This window comes from Doryrhamphus excisus, chromosome 1 (assembly GCF_030265055.1).
Source record: "Doryrhamphus excisus isolate RoL2022-K1 chromosome 1, RoL_Dexc_1.0, whole genome shotgun sequence".
NCBI lineage: Eukaryota > Metazoa > Chordata > Actinopteri > Syngnathiformes > Syngnathidae > Doryrhamphus > Doryrhamphus excisus.
In genome coordinates, this window is record NC_080466.1 from 6,779,739 (window position 1) to 6,802,245 (window position 22,507).

At 40.9% G+C, this 22,507-nt stretch overlaps 2 protein-coding genes across 8 annotated transcripts in view; one reads left to right on the forward strand and one right to left on the reverse strand.

Annotated features, from left to right (window-relative positions):
• The window catches only part of adgrl3.1 (adhesion G protein-coupled receptor L3.1), a 172,198-nt gene extending 165,996 nt beyond the window's left edge, over nucleotides 1–6,202 (reverse strand). For both annotated transcript variants that reach the window (XM_058085631.1, XM_058085624.1), the window contains exons 1-2: nucleotides 6,088–6,202; nucleotides 4,369–4,898 (exon numbers count right to left, since the gene is read on the reverse strand). The gene's annotated coding sequence lies outside the window, so the exon portion shown is untranslated. The remainder of the gene's footprint in view (nucleotides 1–4,368; nucleotides 4,899–6,087) is intronic.
• si:dkey-92j12.5 (multiple PDZ domain protein) overlaps nucleotides 5,677–22,507 on the forward strand; it is a 43,563-nt gene continuing 26,732 nt past the window's right edge. For 4 of the 6 annotated variants that reach the window (XM_058085563.1, XM_058085573.1, XM_058085583.1 and 1 more), the window contains exons 1-19: nucleotides 5,677–5,928; nucleotides 7,293–7,392; nucleotides 8,998–9,164; nucleotides 11,085–11,303; nucleotides 11,530–11,598; nucleotides 11,673–11,795; nucleotides 12,933–13,016; nucleotides 13,160–13,264; nucleotides 13,398–13,500; nucleotides 13,582–13,673; nucleotides 14,496–14,709; nucleotides 14,895–14,969; nucleotides 15,442–15,521; nucleotides 15,959–16,105; nucleotides 17,433–17,618; nucleotides 17,734–17,895; nucleotides 18,370–18,579; nucleotides 19,185–19,349; nucleotides 21,202–21,325. In XM_058085563.1, coding sequence (XP_057941546.1) covers nucleotides 7,380–7,392; nucleotides 8,998–9,164; nucleotides 11,085–11,303; nucleotides 11,530–11,598; nucleotides 11,673–11,795; nucleotides 12,933–13,016; nucleotides 13,160–13,264; nucleotides 13,398–13,500; nucleotides 13,582–13,673; nucleotides 14,496–14,709; nucleotides 14,895–14,969; nucleotides 15,442–15,521; nucleotides 15,959–16,105; nucleotides 17,433–17,618; nucleotides 17,734–17,895; nucleotides 18,370–18,579; nucleotides 19,185–19,349; nucleotides 21,202–21,325 — 2,338 coding nt within the window. In that variant the 5' untranslated portion in view covers nucleotides 5,677–5,928; nucleotides 7,293–7,379. Of the gene's footprint in view, nucleotides 5,929–7,292; nucleotides 7,393–8,997; nucleotides 9,165–11,084; nucleotides 11,304–11,508; nucleotides 11,599–11,672; nucleotides 11,796–12,932; nucleotides 13,017–13,159; nucleotides 13,265–13,397; nucleotides 13,501–13,581; nucleotides 13,674–14,495; nucleotides 14,710–14,894; nucleotides 14,970–15,441; nucleotides 15,522–15,958; nucleotides 16,106–17,432; nucleotides 17,619–17,733; nucleotides 17,896–18,369; nucleotides 18,580–19,184; nucleotides 19,350–21,201; nucleotides 21,326–22,507 lie in introns of those variants that run through there. The other 2 variants (XM_058085610.1, XM_058085601.1) reach the window with 2 other exon arrangements.

Here is a 22,507-nt window from a genome sequence, read left to right on the forward strand (position 1 = left end):
TTTCAGTACAGGGTTAATATTGTTAGATCACTCACCACAATGTCAACCAAATATTGTGCCGCATTAACAGCTCGGAAACAAACAAAGCTATTAGTCAATGAAGCAGAACAATGCGAATGTGCACAACCATCATAATTTGCACCCTGTTTCCCCCAACAAGCAGCTCCGTCTGCGCTGTGAATCATTACAAGTGAAATGAATCAGTGACCTAATTAAAGAAGCATGGACAGAAAAACAGGAGGAAGAGTGCTTTGCTCACACACATTCCTCTACAGTACACTGCATTATACTGAAAGTGCTTCCTATACATCCGCTATAATGTAATGCTTGTTGCTGTGGACTGTGACCCCCAAGATGCTGGCTGACAACACCTGCAAGGTGTGGTGCCGCACAGAGGCTTGTCAGGGCTGTCAGCAATGTTAAACTCCTGCAAGGATAGTGGGCATGGCAACCACAAATACGAACAAAACAGTAAAAAGATTAAAGTAGCCTCTCGAAGATCTGTAACAAAGAATGGAAATGGAAATGCAAAATAAGTGTGTGAACAAAAGAATACAAGGCTTTAGTGACATTTATTCAATCAGATGAATTTTTAAGGCTCAAAGATGTTTTTGCTTGAAGAGGTTCTACAGAGAATGGATTGTATGGGATAATAGAGATGTATGGATAGTTACAAAGTAAAATTGTGTTGGATTTTGTATTTAACAAAACATCCACTATAATAGGTAGACAAATGAAAGGATCTCTTTTAATGGAATAACAAACTGACTGTTAAGAATTGTGTCAAATATGTCATAGCCATAGTTTTGTTTGTAGGGCCCTTTTTAGTTATCATTTTTTGGAAATTCCTTTTTTTTTTTACCTTATATGCTTATTTTACCACCATATAGTGTGTGATTTTTATGTCAGTGAATAAAATGTCCATGAATTAAATGCAAAAATCCTGACATTTATTGATGCAACACATTATTGGACAATTTGGCTCAGTGTTTCATAAACCGGTGAAGCTTCGCCGACTTTTCTAATGGGGTGTCAGCCTCTGCACACATTGTGAAAATTCTCAACAAACTGTAATGCCCAGGCTTGTGGTTAGAGAATGCATAGTCGCTGATGCAATTCCAATTGCTTTATGAGTGGTAAAACACAACACGGTGTAAACTTCCTGAGTTGCACATGCATGGTCTGCTAAACTATGCTAACCCAGCTAGCTACCCAGAGTAAGAGCAGCAAAGAGTTTCTGCAGCTTCTGAATGAGCAGTCCGCTAGGGAAATATTTCCTGACAAAAACGTTCCTTCTCAAAAGGACAGCATTTCATTACCGTTTTTATTGGCCAATTCCGCGATTCCTTTCAAACGTAGGGCCTTCCATTTCATTTTTTCCAAATTCTATTCAATTTTTTTTTCCATAATTTTTTTTTATTCCATTTATTACCTTTTATACTATATATTTTACCAGCATATAGTGTGTGTTTTATGGTTTTGTGAATAAAATGTCCATTAATTGATGCATTGATGCAATATGGGAGACCGGGGATAGAGTTGAATTATTAAAAAATATGGTGAGTGTATTGTTAAATAGTAGAATAAAGTTCAACTAAATTCACTGTTTTGCTTCCGTTGCCATTTTTTTTTTTTTTGTAGACTGTGTAGTGCTAGGGGGTTCGTACATACGTACAGTAATTCACCACAGAACTATTCAAGTTGAAGGTTTAGGAAGATGTAGTCACCAATGCGATTCCAATGGCATTATTAATGGATAATATTTTTATAGAATTTGCAACCAGTGCTTTTGTGTGTGTTGAGAATGTCTGTTGACGGTTAAGAAGAGCTAGGCATGAGAATAAACCTGCACGACGTCAGCGATCTCAATAAAATGCTCCTTTACATTAAAGCGGTAAAACAACACGGTGTCAAGACTCATCCACTCTGAGTCACACACACACAGCCGCCCTAGCATGCTTTGCTAAACTAAACTATCCCGCAAGCTTTCATTCACACTTTGCAAGAGAGGAGTTTCCAAGGGTTTTCATAAACTTTTGTGGGTGCGTAAGGCAGCCGCTTCAAGGAGTCGGGTTTGTGATTGTGATAAGATTTTTTTTACAACATTAGGGCAATGGGTCACCTAATTATTTAAATGCGATTGTAAAGGACATCCACCGTCATTGTACATGCAAGTACAAATCCAACATTCACTCATATGTTAAAGTTACCTTCACCCACTTCATTATTGTTCATAATTGTATTTAATTTCTGAATGAATAATGCATGCCTATTAAAGCCACATACACAAGGTGAGCATCTTTGAATCCATCCATCTATGATCTATGCCTTCTCCCATCTGACTTCAGTTGAGAGGTGGGGTGCAACCTGAACTGATTGCCAGTCAATCACAGGGCAACAATGGCCACTTTAGAGTCTCCAGTTATCCTATCATGTATGTTTTGGCATGTGAGAGGAAGCCAGAATACCCATACATGAGCACAACATGCAAACTACACACAGAGATGCTCCAACGGAGATTTGAGCCCTCCATCGATGAGGCTGAGATGCTAATCACGAGGCAGGCGACATGTTTTAGTGCTATTTTTTTCTGATTCTTCGAAATTAGTTAGTAACAGCCGCCTCTCAAAAGAATTAATTAAGGTTTCATGACCGACATGACATGTTGGCATTATGTGCCATATATATTAAGTGCATTATTATAGTAATTGTCATTATGCAATGACAGCAATGCAATTTAGTGATGTTACTCTGATTTTGTATGTGTATTATATTTGGTTTGGAAGGACCCAAAGATGTGTTTATTTGAGTTGATTTATATAAAATTAGACTTAGCTGAGGCATGGTATCTTGTTGGCATGGTGCGCCTTTTCTTCTGTAAATTTAGTAAGATTTCATACAAAAATTAGTTGACTGCAATTAGTAGAAAATGGACCAGGCGATTGACCTCAGCAGATGTGAGCTTGTGCAATGGTGTGTTTGCCTGAGTGGTTATGTAGACCGAACTTTGCCAATTTAGTAGGATTTCATAGAAAAAATGAGTTCACTGCAATTACTAAAAAAATTGACAAATTAAGCCCCTGAACTGTAGGATTGCTTTTGCGTTACCAGATGTGCTGATGACAGATGTTTTAGCGATATTTATCTCATCCGCAAACATAATGATATCCTCAGAGACGGGTATGCGCTTCAACAGATGCCGCCAAAATGGCAGTCAAGCGAATCTTTGGCGATAAAAAAAGGCAAAACTCTGGCAAAGACATCCAGACAAGTGCCTACACTGACCATTTCCCCGTTGGCTTTCCACACCTGACACTTTTCTTCCTTTTTAGCTGCAGCATTGACAGATGAGTCAACACATTGTCACCCACTCCAGCCTTAGCGCCTGCATCCATGCCGCCTTTGTAACACACACAAAGAATGTGCACACTACATCCAAGATGAGAGCCATTTGGATGCTGAGTGCAGATCGCCAGTGATTCACTCGTGTCAGTGCGAAAAGAAGAAAAAAAAACACAAAAACATGATGAAGATACCAACGACAATTTCCAAGTGAGGGTGAAATAAGCATGGACGTTTTTGCTCTCCAATCCACATTTTTTCAGTCAAGAAGTGTTCTGAATAAAGCATCAACAATGCAGCTTAAAGCTTGTTCATGTTTCTTGCTGTGCTGCACCTCCAAAGATGCTGCCACCTTTAGTAGTTTTCAGCAACACATCAAGGTCATTTACAACCTAGGGCGCCTCCTCAGTAAATAAGACTCATAGCTTTCACTCATGAATCCGCATGATTGACATATCCCGGGGTGCGCTGGCCTGCTGGATGCCGCTTTGATTACAGAGTGACTGGATTTGCTCTGGAATTTAAGACTTTCTCGCTCCACCAAAAAGGCAAGACATATTGCATCCCAATACAGTATGTTCAAATGACAGCTCGCTAACATGGGAGAAACGTTGAAGAAGATGAAGACTGCCTGTCATCCATCACTACGCCACAGAGCAGTGCACCCTGCAGTGAGGCAGACACATGCAGAACAGAATAATAATGTGCAGGCTCCATCCTCAACCTGGAATAATGTGATTACACTGCTTCTTTTTTTTTATCAGCATCTCGCATCATCCGTGTGACGCCCATGCAGCCACAAACCACTGTATCCCACATATACCAATGCTCCTTTACATCACATTACATCCCAAACCCCCCTTCTTCTCCTCCTCCTCCTCCTCTGCGTCCATGGGGGCCAGTCAAGTGTTGCCTTACAGGCCACATTCCCATGAGAAAGTCAGGGTTACCATGCCTCTCGCATTGCACACAGGTTGATAAGAACAGCAGCATCGTTATAGCCAATTGATTAAATAAAAGCCTTACCGTGCAGTCACTTCCGAAGCACACTCGGAGAATAAAGTCTCTCATACAGTCCTTGGAGCGAATAGGTGAGAAATGATTGCACTGAGTCCTGGTTTTCTTTGGCAAAAAGAAGAAAACGATCGGTAATCTTCAGCGTGTTTGGTATCCCGATCCACGCAAGGGGATGGAGGGATGGAAGTCCACTGGAGTGTGCAGGAGAAGAAGGAGGAGGATAGAGGCGTATTTCTTTCCGCCTGTCTCCTCCCGTCCTCTCTCTCTCTCTCTCTCTCTTTATATCGTTATCTTCCTCCCCTGCTTTTCTCTCTTCTTTCTGACTCCACAAGCCGCGAATGAGAGAACTCTCCTGTGAAGGGTCAGCGATGACAAACCATTTTTTTACGCAGACACTAAGTGGACGTTCGCTTGATGAGAGCGCACTGTTGCAAGGAAGGTTGGCACAGGCGGGCGGGGTGAGCTTGACGATGGGTGGGTGGCTGTTTTGGAGGGGCTGGGAGGTGGTGGTGATGATTTCTGCCTGCCAAGGGGATGCACTGGGAAAAAAAAGAGAGAGGAGAAGGGCTTGAGCAAGTAGGGTATCTGGTGGAAAACGTGGAACTGGATTACACTCCGAGATGTCTGGAGTTAGGGCTCCACCTACCGTGTGCACGCAAACAAACGCACACAAGGAAGGAGGGGGGTTCTGAAACTTTGGAAGAAAAAATAACTTTGTTTAAAAGTTTTCATTTCTTTGCATTCGTGTTAGTTTGCTAAGTGTAATTAACACACTTTGCATGAAAGTGTATCGTTAACACGCTCATTTTTTGGCAGTCATGAATATGCATGCATGGCATGTTTTGCAATCAAGCAAAGCGCAGCAAAAATGCAACAAACACGGCAAGTATCAAAGCAAAGGGTAAAAAAATAAGTAAATGTCAATAAAATATCATTTTTCTGCAAAACCTTGCCAGAAAACCAATTAAAATTTAAATTAGATTTATAGTCATTTGAAATTGCATTGCAAATCCTATTGGTGGTTACGGCTTCAGTGTTAAAGGTCTTCAAATAATCATTCGGATTATTCTATATGGCCCGCAGGATATAGTTTGCCCACCCATGCATTTTGTGAACAAGCGGTAAAGATTTTTTTGTTTGTTTTTTTGGTCAATTTATAGCCAGATTATAGATAGAAGAGAAAAGAAACCACAACAAAACCCCAAATATAATTATTAGACGAATTTATCACTGACAGAGTGAAAACCTAGAATTATTATGTCTGCAATTGCCCAACAAGTAAAGTATTCGCTCTGAAAAACGGCTGTGCCTAATGTTGTGTCCAGTCAGGGCAGAGAGGATCAGAGGTGGACATGCGCAGTCGCACTGGCAACCTCTCAACTGCTCTCTCAAATGCCAGACAATGCCTTCTAATGACTTGTTACCCCTAGAAACTCTCTGTTTTGGTGTGTTTTTTCCTGCATCTAGCGATAAACTAGGGGGGAGTGCGACCGTCCAATATGTCGCGTCGTGGACCTGTTGCTTAAGTCTACTGATGGACCATCCAACGATGACCGTCTGTTCGTCACGGTAATGGACGCAACAAGATGCTATAGCTGTAGACGCTGCATGCCAAATTAAATAGCTACCGCGCCTGTTTAATTGATTTTAATCATGTTCATATTGATGTCGTCCCGTCAGAAAATAAGTAAAATATAAGGCATGAAGGACATGTAGGGCTTTACTCACCTATCTGTGGTCCTTAATTAGCTTTTCAATGAGTCGTTGTCCTTGGACACTTCATTAGGTACACCTGTGCCATATCATGACGTCCCAGTATAAACTGGTACTGAGAATATTGCACGTTTTCGATGGACAACTTGACGTTTTTTTCAACACAGTTATTTATATTGTTTGAGGTAACTGCTTTTAGAAAATTACCATAATATCACAAACAGATATCAGTATCAGTTGTACATGACTGCAGACTATATCCATATTAGAGATAGACATCGTTAAATTAATACATTATGACAGTGTCAATCGAAACTAAACATTATTATGACCCCCCCACCCCTGTCACCATTTATGGTAACAGTGTAGTTTAATTCGAACATTCACAACAAAGTTGTATGTTTTCATTTCACTTGTACAAATCATCATGCCCGAAAAGGAGCAAGAAGAAGCAGAGCTTATTTAAGCAATAATGTGGGATTATGGATATGTTGCTCATGGTATCCCATACAAGCTGGTGCATATAATATCATGAATTTTAATTTGGCTAATTACATGCTGATAGAGAGAAAATACTATGTTTACTAGTTATCATTAGATCTAATATATGGTATTGTTTTGTTTGTATTGTTTTTTTTATTCTTGTTTCTCATGACCTTGTTTCTCTTTGTAAATAATTTTCAATATATGACAACAAATGACCTTGTTTCTCTTTGTAAATAATTTTCAATATATGACAACAGATTCAGTACAGGTCAACACCACTGCAAACAGCAACCACCATATAACCATATTGTTCAATCAAAACAGAGCTTTATTGTTAGATTTATTGCTACAATGTGCAGGTGTACCTAATGCTGTGGCCAGTTGAGTGAGTGTATTATTCTATACAGGAGTGATTTGGAGTCAGTGTGTCAACATTAATTACCATCAGGGCCTGGTAAAGCCTTTTGGTGATTTAAATCCTGCTAAAGAGCATTAGTTGACAATCCATTTGCCTCTGAAAGAATGGAAAAAATAATGATGTCAAGATAATGAAGCGTCTTGCAGAAAAGATGTGAAATCCATTTGGATTGAATATACTGTATTTGTTTAATTATCAGGAGAAGATTATTCTTGTGTGCAGTGGCAATAGTTGCTTATAAGATAGATGATTACAAGGATGCTGTTAACTTCCACACAATAAATGACAAAATTATTATTTTATTTTCTTTTTTGAGGTGTTCATGATGTCGGTGCCAGACAGACGATGACATTTAACTGAGACATAAAGTCATAAAGGAAGAGGTCATCTGAGCAAATCTGTGATGGAGATCATGGGTAAGTAGACTGTAGAGTTCCCTGTATGATATGACGCTGCCATGTTTAGAATTTTCTATTAGAGGTGTGTGTGGCCGCACAATGAATGGCTGGTGCTAAGCATGTGGACCACACAGTCAGGAGATCGGAATATCCTGGTTAGGTTTAGGCAGTGTGGAGTTTGCATGTTCTCTCCTTGCATGCGTGGGTGTTTCGGCTTCCTTCCACATTCCAAAAATATGCATGTTAGATTAATTGGTGACTTGGAATTATTCATAGGTGTGAATGTGAGTGTGAATGGTTGTTTGTCAATATGTGCTCTGAGATTGGCTGGTGACCAGTCCAGGGTGTAACAACATCCAGCATACTCCTGCAACTCTAGTGAGGATAAGCAGTATAGAGAATGGATGGATATTAAAGGTGTCAGGCATGGTTGCCATAGTAAAGACTACGCAGGTGTCTCCGTGTCGCGACGCTCACAACTTTCTGGTGAAGAGCATCTTATCCCTCTGCCACATGCAATTACTGCAGTTGTGACACATGCTCATTAGCTGCGGCACCACTAAATACACCAGGGCAGCGTGACCCGATATAACATTTCAGGTCAGCGTGTCTCCTCCCCAGCTGTTGTTTAATGTTGACGTTCACAAATACAGTAGAACCTGTTCCAGTCAAACTGTTGTCCTTTGTTAACTGCAGAGGCAATGTTTTAAGTAACGTAACAGTCTTAATGACCATACAAGTAGTATGTATACATCGGTGTTGTGAGATCTTGTCTATGACAATGCATTCTAAGATAAAGGATTAAGTGAGTGTCTTGCTTCTGTTGCTACTGTGGCGACCACCTCTCTTCATAACATACCTCATGCATAGAAGAGATCTGTTTGACAGTTTAGCGGCATGGTCGCTATACTTAGAGAGTATATATACATCAAAAGTGAAAGATAGGAAGTGTTTATTGTGTTATGCATTTATTTGGTCAAGCAGTCAACAAGTGTGAAGTAGAGGCGAGTAGGAGAAATACCAATGTGCAGTGTAGGTCTGAAAGCTGCATAAATCTCTCCACAATGCAACTCAGTCCGTGACCAACAACAGAGCCAAGAAGGCACACTCCTCCATTGCCCACCTGGCAGCACTTTGGCTGTCATTGGAGAAATAAAAACCCACCAAAAGAATAAAAAGGCATAAAGTAACTAGAAAAAGCTAAAATGTAGATACGAGTAACCAAGAAAACCACAAAGACATGTTTTTAAATATATATATTTTCATAATTAGAAATACATATCAGAGGACAACTGGACAGCCCTGATATACTAAATAGACAAAGACAAGTAGATAAGACAAAATAGTGAGCTGGAATTGTTCAACTACACCACTATTGAAAAGCCAGCATTTGAAGAAATGCTGCAAACATTTGACAGATAGTACAAATGGCCTGTGAGACAATACATGTTGCAAATTTTGCCACTTGACTGATCATGTTTTCATTTATAATACCAGACCATGCTACACATGGGTATTAAGGACACACAGCCAACTCTAGGGATGAATGCAAAGTCATTCAGGAGAAGCCATGTTGCTAAATAATATGCATACAAAAAACATTTCAACACAATTTCTGTGCAGATACTCAGCGTGCCTTGGAGGCTGTGGAGCGACTTCAAGCCAAACTAAAGGAGCGTGGTGAAGCCCCCGCGCAGGAGAAACTCAGCCTGCTGAAGACCGTTCTGCGGAGCCCCCTCTTCCTTCATATACTCAGCTTACAGAAGGCCCAACGGAAGCCCCCAGCCAAGGTACGACATGAGCGGAAGTGTACTGTGTGTGTGGGGTGAATGTTTGCTGAACATTGAATAGTGTAGAAGGTGCTGGAATCACTCCCAAAATACTGAATGCAGGAAGCAAACCGGATGAGTAATCAGCTTACCTTGGCTTACCACTAAAGCCTGAAGACATAGAGAAGGAGTGAGAAGGAGGGGTGAAGGAAGAAGTGGCTATAGTGTATGTCATGTCAAGGAGTTTTCAAGAGACATACGTAACATTTTACAAACAAGTTTTTGTGTGTGGGATTTGGTCCTGGTGGGTGTGCTTACAAATAATTATTGACAGTCATTAGCATTGTACCGTATACAGTGTCCTTTTGCATGGAATCGATCAGGATGCAGTGAAGGTCTTTAACTTATGTTGCTTGGCAGCTCACCATTGGCTTAGTAAGTGTGATTAACCCTTAATAGGTTAACACTGTGAGACAAACACAGGCATTACTACGTTTGAAAGGGAGCATGATTCTGTTAGCTGTTTACTGCTTTGGAGACTTGAACATCTCATATGGTCTTTGGTCTCACCTTTGCACTGTTCTTTCCTAATCCCAGTTGTTACTGATTGATCTACTCTGCCCCAATTATTGCATTGACACAAATATGAGATCATAATAACAAGTAGTTTTTCCCTACAAAAAAGTCTGAAAAAGACCAGTTGTCTCATATTGAGGACCTTGCAAACCAGAAGGTGGTCAAACGATTGATTTGGAGAGATACAGTTTCAACACAGATACCGACTGGATAAGTGTTCCAAACATTGGGCAAGTCAGCAAACAATAGAGTTGATGCTCATTTGAGGATAACGGTGAGCAGAGTTGTTAAATGACTCTCCAGAATGAAGTATGAAATATGGTCTTTTTTTAAATGACAGTCTAACAATTTTAGTTCATTTTCTGATATTCAAAACATAATTTTAAAACAATGATTAATTTTGTGGTTTTGTCATGTCTTTGAAAAGAGAGCTCATCTTATATTTAGTTGTTGTCTTACATTCAAGTCAATACGATGGTATACTACTAATATATTTTTTAACCTCAAAGCAAGAAGATATTGTCTCTAATTTCATGGCGCAGCGCAGGGAGCGTACCACTTTGTGCAGCCAATTTGGTAGACTGGGCTGCGCCGAGATGGGCATGGCTGTTCTCCAGGGGAGTTGTCCACATTTTCATCTTGGCGCAGTGAAAAAGACCGCCAGCTCCAACCTGGTCTATTCTCGGTGCAGGCGAAGCGCACCCTGCGCAGTGATAAATTGGCTGACTATAGGTGTTCCATGACATATAAGAGAGTAAATAATGGTAGTGAATGATTTTCTTTTCAGTTTTCACCATGCTTTAGGTCAGTAGGCCTGGAGAATATCGAATTCTTACATTTCTTCTCATGCACATCCCTAGTTTTACTATTGGCTGGCAACTGGCTTTAACTTAATACTGATGGTAGACAGAACGTTCGTGCTTTTCACCCAACAGTCTATGTGATCTTTTGCAAAACAAACCATCCAGTGTGTTTCCAACTTACAATGGAATTACTATTACTGCAAGTGCAGAGTGACCTTCCTTTTTGCTTTCTTTTAGTTCACACATAAGCACTCTCTCATGTCGGAAATGTCTCTTCTGATGCTTTAGCTTTACTATTTCCATCCTTCAATTACATGTCACACTCATCTTATTTCTCTCTGTCTCCATATATCCCCTCTACAATTAATGTCTCCACCTCCACTATCTCCTTATCACCCCCATCCATTCCACTCTCGATCTTCCCACCCCACCATTGCATCGATCAATCCCTTTCTCGTTTATCTGTGCTTTTCCTATCACACCCAATCTGTCTTTCCTACCTGAATCATCACCATGGCACACTCATCTGTTTTTCAATCCTCCATGGTTTTCTTACTACCAGGGGAAGGGCCTTTCCAAGTCAGTGTCCATGAACTGTGGCAAGTGCCAGGGCATGTGGATGGACACGAAGCTCAGTCACAGCGACTCCTACACGTGGGCCATGGAGAACCGAAGGCCCAGCAGGTCGCTCCACAGGGACGGAAGCGTCTCCTCTCTGGACTCGCAGGATCTGTCCTTTTCAGACATCTACCCAGACAACTGCATTCACATGGAATCACAGGTACTTCAAATATGAGTCATGAGCACACACTTATTCATAGTAATGGGAAGCAATCTTCTCCCATGGTGCTCACTCCATGAGATGATGCAACACATCGCTTTTCAAAATGTCAATTTGTTAGAGAATATTACTTGAAACGGCATCAGCTCTGCTGGGTATTAAATTGTGTGTGTGATTCTGCTCGGCTTCCTTGATGTCACTTCAGGTTTGTCTGTTTGTTTGTTAGTACTGCACACCCCCTCGAATATCCCGGACCATGTCAATGGGGAGAAATTTGTCTGCAATTGCTCATGAGGTAAACAAAAAAAATAATGTTCAAAATAATGTAGTTTGATGTGTAAAACAGCATTCATCTTGTTATTCTTGTAGAGGCGTCACTTGGAGATTATAGAACTGACCAATGATGGGAAGGGACTTGGCTTTGGTATCATAGGAGGTCGGAGCACAGGGGTCATGGTGAAGACCATTTTGCCTGGAGGAGCAGCTGGACAGGTAATTCTTCCTGTATCAGGTGCTACTTTCATGGTGAATCTGTCTGTAGATAGTGTATACAATCGTCCCTCACCACTGTATCGCAGTTCACTGTATCACTGTTTTCTGGTTGAATATGGGAACCACTGCTGTAATGTTTGGTGAGACACACAAACGACAAACTTCATGGTCAGAACAACAGGCTTTTATTGTAGGTTTCAATTCACAAAAAACTCAACTCTGAGCCCCGTTCTGTCCGCCACTCACTCTGCTCCCCCAGGGAACATATTTATAGCAACATACACAAGTCTTATTTTTGTCGTAAACGGTTTTGTTCCTGGTATTATGTCTACTATGTTGGGTCATGCAAGTGTAAAGATGACTATAGGGATGTTAGTTGACGTCTAGAGGGCTCTAATAATGTTTAAAAAAAACAAAAACAAATTTAGGTTTTTTATGTGACTTTGAAAATATTTGCATTATAAATAGGGAATCCTGCTAATTATCTTATCGTATGACCAAACTGTGCCCAAACATAGCATACAAGCATTGGTGAGTCAGTGCCTAGGAAGAATGGATGGTGGTTCTTTTTGTTATTGTTTTGTGTTAATATTTTTGGGTGTCTGGAATGGATGAATTGTATTTACATAATTTCTTATGAGAAAAATGTATTGTGGTTTTGGATGTTTCGTTTTTTTTTCTCTGACTTTTTGGAATGGTTTAATGATAACAACCAAGGTTAAAGAGACATTTTCCAGCTTCTGATACTACCTCAAAGTTGCATATCTGAAAATTGCAGGATCAACTTCATTCCACCCATGCCCTGCTGGTGCTGTTTATAGAGAGCATCCACCCTGAAAAAGGCAGATAAATGGTGACTTTTACATTCAAGCGCGAACAAATGTTCCACTCAGCCCGTTGAAAAAATGAAAAACCCTCTAACACTCATCAATGAACACCTGACAAATGTTAATTTCAGGTTTAAATGGAGTTTGGTATGATGTTTGTTTCTAATTTAAGCTCACATTTGCTGCCTCCTGCTTCTCTTTGAATACAGATGTTTTCCTGTTTAATGTTCATGAGAAACCAAGTTCAATGTCTCACCTTTAATGAATTCATTACAGAAAAATGTGTTCTGATTAAATGTTGTCACCCCAGGATAAACGTCTGCGCAGTGGAGATCAAATCTTACGCATTGGTGACACAGATTTGGCTGGTATGAACAGCGAGCAGGTGGCGCAGGTGAGTTCTACTTTTGTTAAGATATGTTTTTTTTTTCTCGTAAATTAGATTAGATAGATACTTTACTCATTACAAAGCCAAATTATTGTTTTCTCATTATTTATCTAGAAAGTATTTATTTCTTGTCTTTGCACTTGGACTAGGTGCTGCGGAACGCTGGTAGCAAGGTGAAACTACTCATTGCCAGGGATATCACCAAGGACAACCTGTCGTCTCCTGTCCTCAACCAGGAGTCACTTGATGGCAATGTGTGTTAACAACGCCAACCTAAATAGTTGAATTCATTTCAACATATTGTCAAATCACTTTGAAAATTAGCAAATTGTTACTAATACACTTACACATCAATGTAAACAATATTGTCTTTCTCTTTCTGTGCAGCCCAGTAACTCGATTGATGACTATGAGTACAGTGTGCAGTTCACTAAAAACAGCAGGGGGCTTGGATTCACTATCTCCAGCTACATAGGCGACCTAAACTCAGGTAATATTAATAGCTACTCGAGAAAATGAGCACAGCTAAAAATATGAGGTGTTGTGTTGAGCTTGTTCCTTTCCTCTTCAGTATACAGTGCTGGTGTGACAGTGAAGAGCATTGTGAAAGGCAGTAGTGTTGACCAAGATGGACAAATCCATATTGGCGATGTCATATTATCTGTAAGTAGTAAAACAAAATCAAATAATTTCATCTGCACTCGAACCTTCTAAAGTTAACAATTTTTTCCTAAGGAATAAAGGAATGGTTTTCATACAATCCAAGTGTAATAAGGAATTAACCCTTATTACACTCACCCACTTTCAAATTGCTAATTAATATAATAATTAGTATAATTTTTAAAAAGACGGACTATAGCATAGCATTGTTAGCCTACATCTTCTTGCATGTTGCTTCTCGAGATCTATTTGTCGAGCACATTTTGTACCGCAAGCTACCCTAAAGTGCTTTTTGCATACACAGAGAAGAGACAGGAAAGGACTGGGAACAAAGAACAAAAATAAATATTCAAACGCAAACAAATAGTTCTCCTGGCATTTGGTCCCACATTTGACTAGCATCCAAGACCAAGTCAGCTTGTTTAGTTTGACGTCCTGGTAGAGCCGTAGCTCGGTTCGCACAATGTCACAAAATCAGGTTGGTCTTTATTACAACTGGGGTAGCAGCAGTATGGTTAAGCTAAAGCCTTAAAGAGATCTGCTGGCGGTTCATTGCAGTACATACTGTAAGCCAGCTTGAGAGGAGTGCTTCACCACATGATGTTTTGACATCTGTGTGTCTCAGTCTTGTGAGGCTTAAATTGCTATAGGGCTTAGAGTTGTGGTTCCCAAACTTTTTACAGTCTCATACCACTTAACAAACTACCTTGGTGTGAAAATAAAACTAAGGTTACTTTGTTGCCTCTTTGAACTTTTTAGTGCAACATTTTGTAGCATTTCAGTGCTTCATCTGTTTTGTCACTTGTGTGGTCATCCTTCACCCAGGTGGATGGGGTGAGCCTGCAGGGCTGCAGTGAGCAGCGTGCAATGGAGGTGCTGAGGAGGACAGGCCCTGTGGTCAGACTGAGACTCCTGAGGAAGGCCGTCCGTCTGAGTCATATCTTGCCCCCAGTACCTCCCCTACATCCCCTCCGACACTCGCATAGCTTCCACGAGGGCAATCCCTACAGAGTGGGCCTGAACAAGATCCATGAGACAGGTAGAAAAGTATCTGGGGCTTCTTTTTTAGCTGATGAACAAACACTATACATAGAACCTTTACCAAGATAATAATGCTCTGTTTTGGCACACACCATCAGACAAATATTTTCAAACAATTCTACTGGACCTCAACTGTATATTTAGTGTGCACCGTTATGTATTTCATGCCTCCTCTCCTCTCAGGAATATGTTCGCTGCGTGAAATTTCTCGTCGTGCAGCATACGCCAACAGAAGACCCCGCCATGATTCCAGAAACGGTAAACTCCTCTTTAGCTCTGCTACACTGCAGTCTGGAAGTGGATGATGAGACTCGCTCTGATACTCTTAAGTAGGCTCAGGGAAAAGCAATGTAGCGGCGAAGCGTGCTCTTTGATGAAAGTCTATTTATAGTGTTGTGCAATCATGTGTTTATCCAACTCATTCAGCTCCTTCCAGATGATTTTGCCTCTCAGCCAGCCTGCCTGCATACATGGTTTTATTTAGACACTGATCTTTTGGCTTGATTGGGGAGCTCTGTTAAATAAGCCTTGATTGCTGTCATGCATTAAAGATAAAATATTTGCTTGCCAAGAAATCGGATGGTGGGTGTGATACAGCACTTGAGGGTCTTTCATGTCTGTGGACATCTTGCATTGCCACAAAGACAGTTATAGTGTCTGTTCTGAAAACCTGATTATGATGTGTGTCCTTTAGTTAATTAATTGTGCTAAATGTGTCTTGTGATCACAGGAGTGAAACTGACACCAGCAGAGGAAAAAGACCTAAGGATGAGGTGGCAGCATGCAGTTGGACCAAGATATGAAGTTATAGTATGTCCTTATGTAAAGATGTTAATATTGTTATGGTGTGCATCGGTGTTGTTTTCATTTGATCAGTACTATATGAGTAAATGCAGGTGATTTGTGCAAATATTATCCCACCCAAGTTTGTTTTTGCCATACTACACTAAGTCATATTTTATGATGTTGCGTATTTGGGTGTTTATACTTGCTCCTTGCTACTACAATAGAATTTAATCTGCAAAACATTTGATTACCTACTGTGGGACTATTGTTTCATCACCTCAAGCAGTATACTGAAAAGCAACAACAATGAGCCTCAAAAAAGTAAAACATGTCGAAATGTCATAACCATCAAAACTGAATAGTGAGATACAATTTCTGCCCATGTTCAGATGCCAAGTAATGTTACAAACATGCACAGTTTGAATGTGGGAATGTTTACATCTCCACTATGCATACATTAGGTTTGTCAACTGGAGCGTTTCAGTGAGACAAGTGGTCTGGGCATCAGTCTAGAGGCTCGGGCCGGTCATCATTACCTGTGCTCCGTTTTACCTGAGGGTCCTGTTGGGCAAAGTGGCAAAATCATAACTGGAGATCAAATACTAGAGGTAAGAAACGCACACATAAATATCAGTAATGCTTAACTTTTCGGTTTCTTTTGATGGTGTGTTTGACCAAAGTAGCGTGACTGGTAGTAGTTGACTTTATTGCCTTAGTGCACATGTGTCAATGGAGGGCCGAAGCACTGCAGGTTTTCTCTCCAAACCACTTTCTCTAGCAGGTGGTTTAATTGATGAGCTCTTTCCCTCAAATCGAAGGTGGTGTTGATCATTAAAATGACCTGCTATGCTGACTGGATAGAAAGAAAACCTACAGGGTCTCGACCCTCCATGGTTTGAGTTTGACATTCATGATAACGTAGTGATTACAGTATATTTCTGCATTTTTGTCCTTATAAGCATGACCAGTGCTTCCTTCCTCCGCACAGTGATTTCACATAGCAACATAGAAACGAATGCTACTCCTCGCTTTAACTTCTCTAAACTCCATCCATTTCCTATACCGCTTATCCTCACTAGAGTCACGGGGATATGCTGAAGCCTATCCCAGCTGACTTTGGGCGAGAGGTGGGGTACATCCTGGACTGGTCGCCAGGGCGCATATAGACAAACAACCATTCACACTCACATTCATACCTATGGACAATTTGGAGTTGCCAATTAACTTAACGTATTTTTGGAATGTGGGAGGAAACCGGAGTAACCAGAGAAAACCCACACACAGGGAGAACATTCAACACGCCACACAGAGATGGCCAAGCGGAGATTCTAACCCAGATCTTTCTAAACTCCTGACTGTATGGCCAACATGCTAACCACTATAGCACTGTGCTGCAGGATGGGCAAGATTTTAAAAAGTGCATTTTTCCTTTAAGAGGGTAGAGTTTGCACTGCTGCATTGTGTAAGTTCATCAACCCATGCCTATCGATCGCTGCAAAAAGTGTTCCATGAACAATTCCTTGTATCCAAAGCTGTAAGAGATTGGCGCGGAACTCTACTGTCCTCCTTTAGTCCAAATCTGTGTCACAGTGCAACACTTTGATCTGTGCCTCACAATTTCACCATGGCAAAGCTGATTCTCCTCTCCATTTCTAAAATCAGGCCCACAATGTGCCTGTGTACTTGCTTTCTGAAAGGAGACACTGTAGTCTGTGACACACAGTTCATCTATTACGTCCAGCTAGTATTTCCAGAAAGATTATGCAAAAGATCAGGTGAAACAACGTATTAAAAAGGTTTCAGCAATAGGTAAGTTTTCCAATTAATCATGAAATAATGAAATAACGAAATGGGAGTCCATCCATCCATTTTCTACTGCTTGTTTTTTTTAAATGTGTCCTTAATATGACACACTGAGTATATCTTCTTTTTCAGGTGAATGGGATCCCACTCATTGGAGAGACACACAAAGAAGTGGTCAACATCCTAAAGGAGCTGCCTATGTTTGTTTACCTGGTGTGCTCTCGTATTCTACCCCCTGCCATTCCTGACAGTGACGAGGAAGAGGAGGATGAAGCCCAGCTCACCCTAAAAGAGCTGCTGGCTGAGTTCAATGACAAGGTGAAATATCTGAACGGGTAGATGTGTGGTAGGGAAGGATGACAATGAAGGGCTTTGCTTTTCATCCTTTTTACGACTGCGGGATAATGTGTATGTTCTCCTTGTGTTGTCCCAGTTGGACCAGGGCTGTGTTATTCCCTGTCCTACAGCGGAGGACATCACAAAGCGTGGTGTGCCCCCTATGTCGCCTCCTTTGGCCATGTGGGAGAGAGAGGCGCAGGTGGTAGAGCTGGAGAAAGGCGAGACGGGATTGGGCTTCAGTATCCTGGACTACCAGGTAATAGACATGCCCCTGAGCCTTTCTAAAAATAGATCAGACACGAATAAGCTGTAGTCTTAGAACATCACGGTGGCTTCTGTGAAGGTAATAAGAAAAGGCAAGCTCGTGTATGTGAAACTCCAAAAGAGAGCTCATCTGCAAAAATGGGCTAAAACTTTTTAATGAAACCACAGTTGCACAGTTAAGAATTTAAAAATGTCATAATCAAAACAACCCAGCTCTCACAGATAATTACAAATAAATTTAAATTCTTCTTGGAAAAAAAAGCCAAAGTCGAAGAAATCCCGGAGATCAGGTGCCTTAAATTGTAAATAAAAACCTAGGCCTCCTGTTTGTAAATCCTTCATGCATACTGTAGCTTGTATGTGAGTGTGTCATCCATATACATATGCATATACATATACAGTACAGTAAACTGCACAACTGTGCAATGACAATGAAGCCTATTTTATTCTATTCTATGTCTTGCAGGATCCGGAGGATGCCACCAAAACAGTTCTGGTCATTCGCTCCTTGGTACCAGGAGGTGTTGCTGACCGAGATGGCCGCCTGCTCCCTGGAGATAGACTCATGTTTGTCAATGAGACCGATTTGGAAGGCTCCAGTCTGGATTACGCTGTGCATGTGCTGAAGTCAACTGGTTACGGCCCTGTGCACATTGGTGTTGCCAAACCACTGCCGGTATGTTGAGAAAGATCTATTTTATGTATATTTAAAGAGGATATAGGCCAGATGCTAACAATGCTTAGTCTCAAGGCTACCAGACTATCAACGTATTCACTGTAATACAAACCTTTTTGTCACGTTTTGTGACACTCTCACAGTGTCTATATGCAGTGTTATGGTGCAGTGAAAAAGTGTAAGTGACATGGAAATTCAGTGATGTCTTCACATCACATCACATCACAGTCAGCTTCGGGATATCATGAATAACATACTTGTTACTGTACATTCAAATTCTTCTTATTATTTTTAATTATCAGAGGTAAACCAATTACTTTAATAAGTGCACTCTCGAGAATACTCTTTTGTTGTGGACTGTGGCCTAGAAACAAGGAGTGCGGGGTCCAGTTACAGGCCATCTGAATATTTAATGCCGCTCATAGGCCACACACTAGAAATGGAGAGGCAAAAAAGAGGAGGAGGAGCGATGGGTGTCTAATTTACTGCCACCTTCTTCACCCTACTTGCCTCTTGCTGTATAATTCTGTCACTTTTAGCCTGAGGAATTTATAGATTTTTTAACAAGATTGTGAATTCTACATTGGGATTTTGTGTGTTGTCAGCTGGAACTTTGCGGTGGCTTGACTCCCATCTCAGAGAGGAGCACGCGAGCGTCCTGCGATGACAACGAGAGCCACACTCAGGTCAGCCTGCTAGCTGAGGCAGCCGAGGCTGGCCCTTGCAACTTGGGCGACAACAACATCATCCGGCCATATTACAACAACACGGTATGTTCTAAGACACTGACTGCTCAGTAAAAATAGCGCCTAATATGCTTATATTATACATGCAAAACACCTTATATGCAATGCTATATATTTTATAAATGCTGCAGTCACTGCACTGTGCAATGAGAAGTAATGCAAGACTTGTATCAAAAAATGTCCTTCGGGATAATTAGTAGCAGTGGCATATAATAGTATGCCACTAAGAGAGATCTTAATTTATTCATTCATTCATTCATTCATTTTCTACCGCTTATCCTCACAAGGGTCCGGGCGTGCTGGAGCCTATCCCAGCTATTTTCGGGGCGAGAGGCGGGTTACACCCTGGACTGGTCGCCAGCCAATCACAGTCCTCAATTTATTGCCATGTGGCAGACTGTTTTCCTAGTCTTCCACCTACAAACAGGCAGGATGAGAGTTCACTCTGTGCATTGGTTTCAGCACCTTGGTGTATGAATTTGAGTGAGCCCTTTTGTCAGTCATAAAGTCACTTTGTGAGTCAGGGGCCGGTAGCATACACATATAGTGCTGAAGAGTGTAACGCAGTAGAAATTAAATTATGACAAAATATCATCAAATATTGTTTGATATTTTTCTTAAGAGTAAAGGTCCATCTCGTGGACCCAATCTTGTGTATTGTCTTGTCTCTTGTCTCCCAGTATACTGATGAAGAATTGCACGTTACAGGTACTACAAACTACAAGCACATTAACCTTAAAACTAAATGTTGCTCTCTGTACCTATTGCTGTGACCGTTAAGGGTGTGTGATCCATGAGCAGTCCAAATTACCATGCACACCTTCTTTACAGTAATCAGATCGTAAGGTCTGTTCTATAGAGCAAGCTCAGAGGAGCTGTGTCGCTATCATTGGGTCAGGTGTGGAGAAAGTGCTCCATGTGAAAGACTTGTGTCTCTGTTGTAGCAGCCTTTTATGCAGGACTTTACTTAATTGCCCGCAATTGTCTCTTGCTGTAATAGTGTACACGCTGATGGCACCTGGTGCAGCACGAGAACATGATCTACCCTTGTCTCACATGTAGCTCACTGCACACGCAGTGAGCAGTGAGGTTTCTCATCAAAGATGTTGCAAAGGTAGTATCAGAACTTTAGTGCTGCCTCTGCTCTCTGTGAAGGTTCAAAAACTTCTCCTCACTGAACCTTTCTCTTGATGGAAGTCTCCACCGGGACCTGAGTAGTCTACCTTTGTTGGTGTGCTGCATCCTGGAAGCGCTCCCTAGGTCTGCGCCCAGTAAAGTTATTACTTTCTAAATTATTTTTTTGGTGTCATGCCAGGTTTCCAGTGCTTCTGATGCTGGTATTGTAGGAGTGGAGCTCTAAAAGCTAGAATGTTTATCCATAGGAACAGCTCAATGCTTGCTCTATTTTCTATGCCGTTGGTTCTCTTTAGACCTTGATAATTCCTGACCAGGCAGGAAAGCTAGAGAAAGAATCCTTCGACATCCCTTGTAAGCCCTCTCTAGGGTGCAATTCTCATACGGGGATTAAAGGGACTGGATAAAAGTTACATTTTTCCAACCAAAAGATGTAAGAACACCACCACCAGCTAGCCTATGTTACCAATAGTTAAAAGAACAAATACAGTGGAACCTTGGTTAGCGTTGTTAATTTGTTCTAGAAGGTCCGACCAAAATGGATGCTAACCGAATACATTTTTCACATAAAAAATAATGCAAATCTAATAATTAATCCAACAATTATTTTTAGCCCATGAGCGGGACAGTTACAATTACAGTACTTCACTGCAAGTCGGTGATGTCTTGGCACAGACTTTTTTGTTTATTTTTAATCAGTTTGGTGATTCATTTATACGCTCTTTGTGTTCGACCCATTCAGGAAATCCAGCCGCATCAGCGTTTTGGCACCATGGATGACAACGACACGCAGCCAGCCCCTCCCCTACCCCCTCGCACAAACTTTGAGAAGACAATCACTGTTGTCCGGGGCAACCGTAGCCTTGGTATGTCCTCTGTCTTACTCATGGTGATGGTGTCTTGGTGTGTGTACATCGCAGGCATGGCAATAATGGCCATAATAGGTGGTGGTGGTGATGATGACCACCCTGAAGAGGAATGGTGAAATTATTCAGTTGTCATATCAGAGAGGACATTATCCACTGCACTGTGCTCGTGTTTGTGTTTGTATATATTCGCACGAGACCAGCGCATTCAAAGTAATATTACACGATATGAAGAAGCAATATTAAACCACAGATGGAAGAGAGCAATATTAGTTTTAATGTTAATATATCTGTTTTTGCATGGTTGAGAGGATGTTGTCCTGATGCACAAGCAAGTTCAGTATATTTTTAGTATTGTCATGGCGCAGATAAACTCCCCACCAAAATAACGGCACCATAGAATGTTCTGGTCACAGATATTATGTTACTGCAAGTTTGGCGTTTTAGTGGAATCTCTAATGTCATAGACAATCTGAATGCAGAAGGCTAGTTGTCCTCTGATTGTGTCAAATTTGTCAAATAATGGAAATAGAATTAATCTAGTCTGTTGTCAAACTGTCATCATCAAAAAGTCAATATCATAAGTAATCCTGTAACAAATTAATATGCATGTCAATCATATGCATGTAAAAAACAAGTTAACCATGTTAAGAGTAAAATTGTGTACTCACGCTTTAAAATGCATGGCGCAGGGGGAGTCTTTTCCAAAACTGCACTTGTACTGAGCAGCCTGGACAGCATTTAGCGCTTTCAAATGTCATTATAAACACCATTTTCTGTTCTATGGTCATCATCATATTTCATCACTGGTACCCTTCTGTGGTGGAATCAGCCAAATCATTTGAGCGCCACTGCTTGTTGTCTCATGCGATATTTGGAGATCTTGTCCACCCAGTACTTTTTTCTGTATGCAAAATGACTACCAGGGCAACCAGCTTTAGTGGTTCCACTATACATACTATGTACGTATGTAAAGCTCAATGTGTCTTTATAAATAATACATGTAAATGTAATCTTTATAAAATTGCATGGCTTCAGTATGGTGGCTCCTATAATACTACAATATAGTACTTTTTTGTGATGTATGTGGTGCCATTGAAATTATTTAGCAATGTCTGTGTTTGAATGTTGGAGATGAGACATTTATGTTTGGTTATTATATGGTTGCTTTGAGCAGATGGT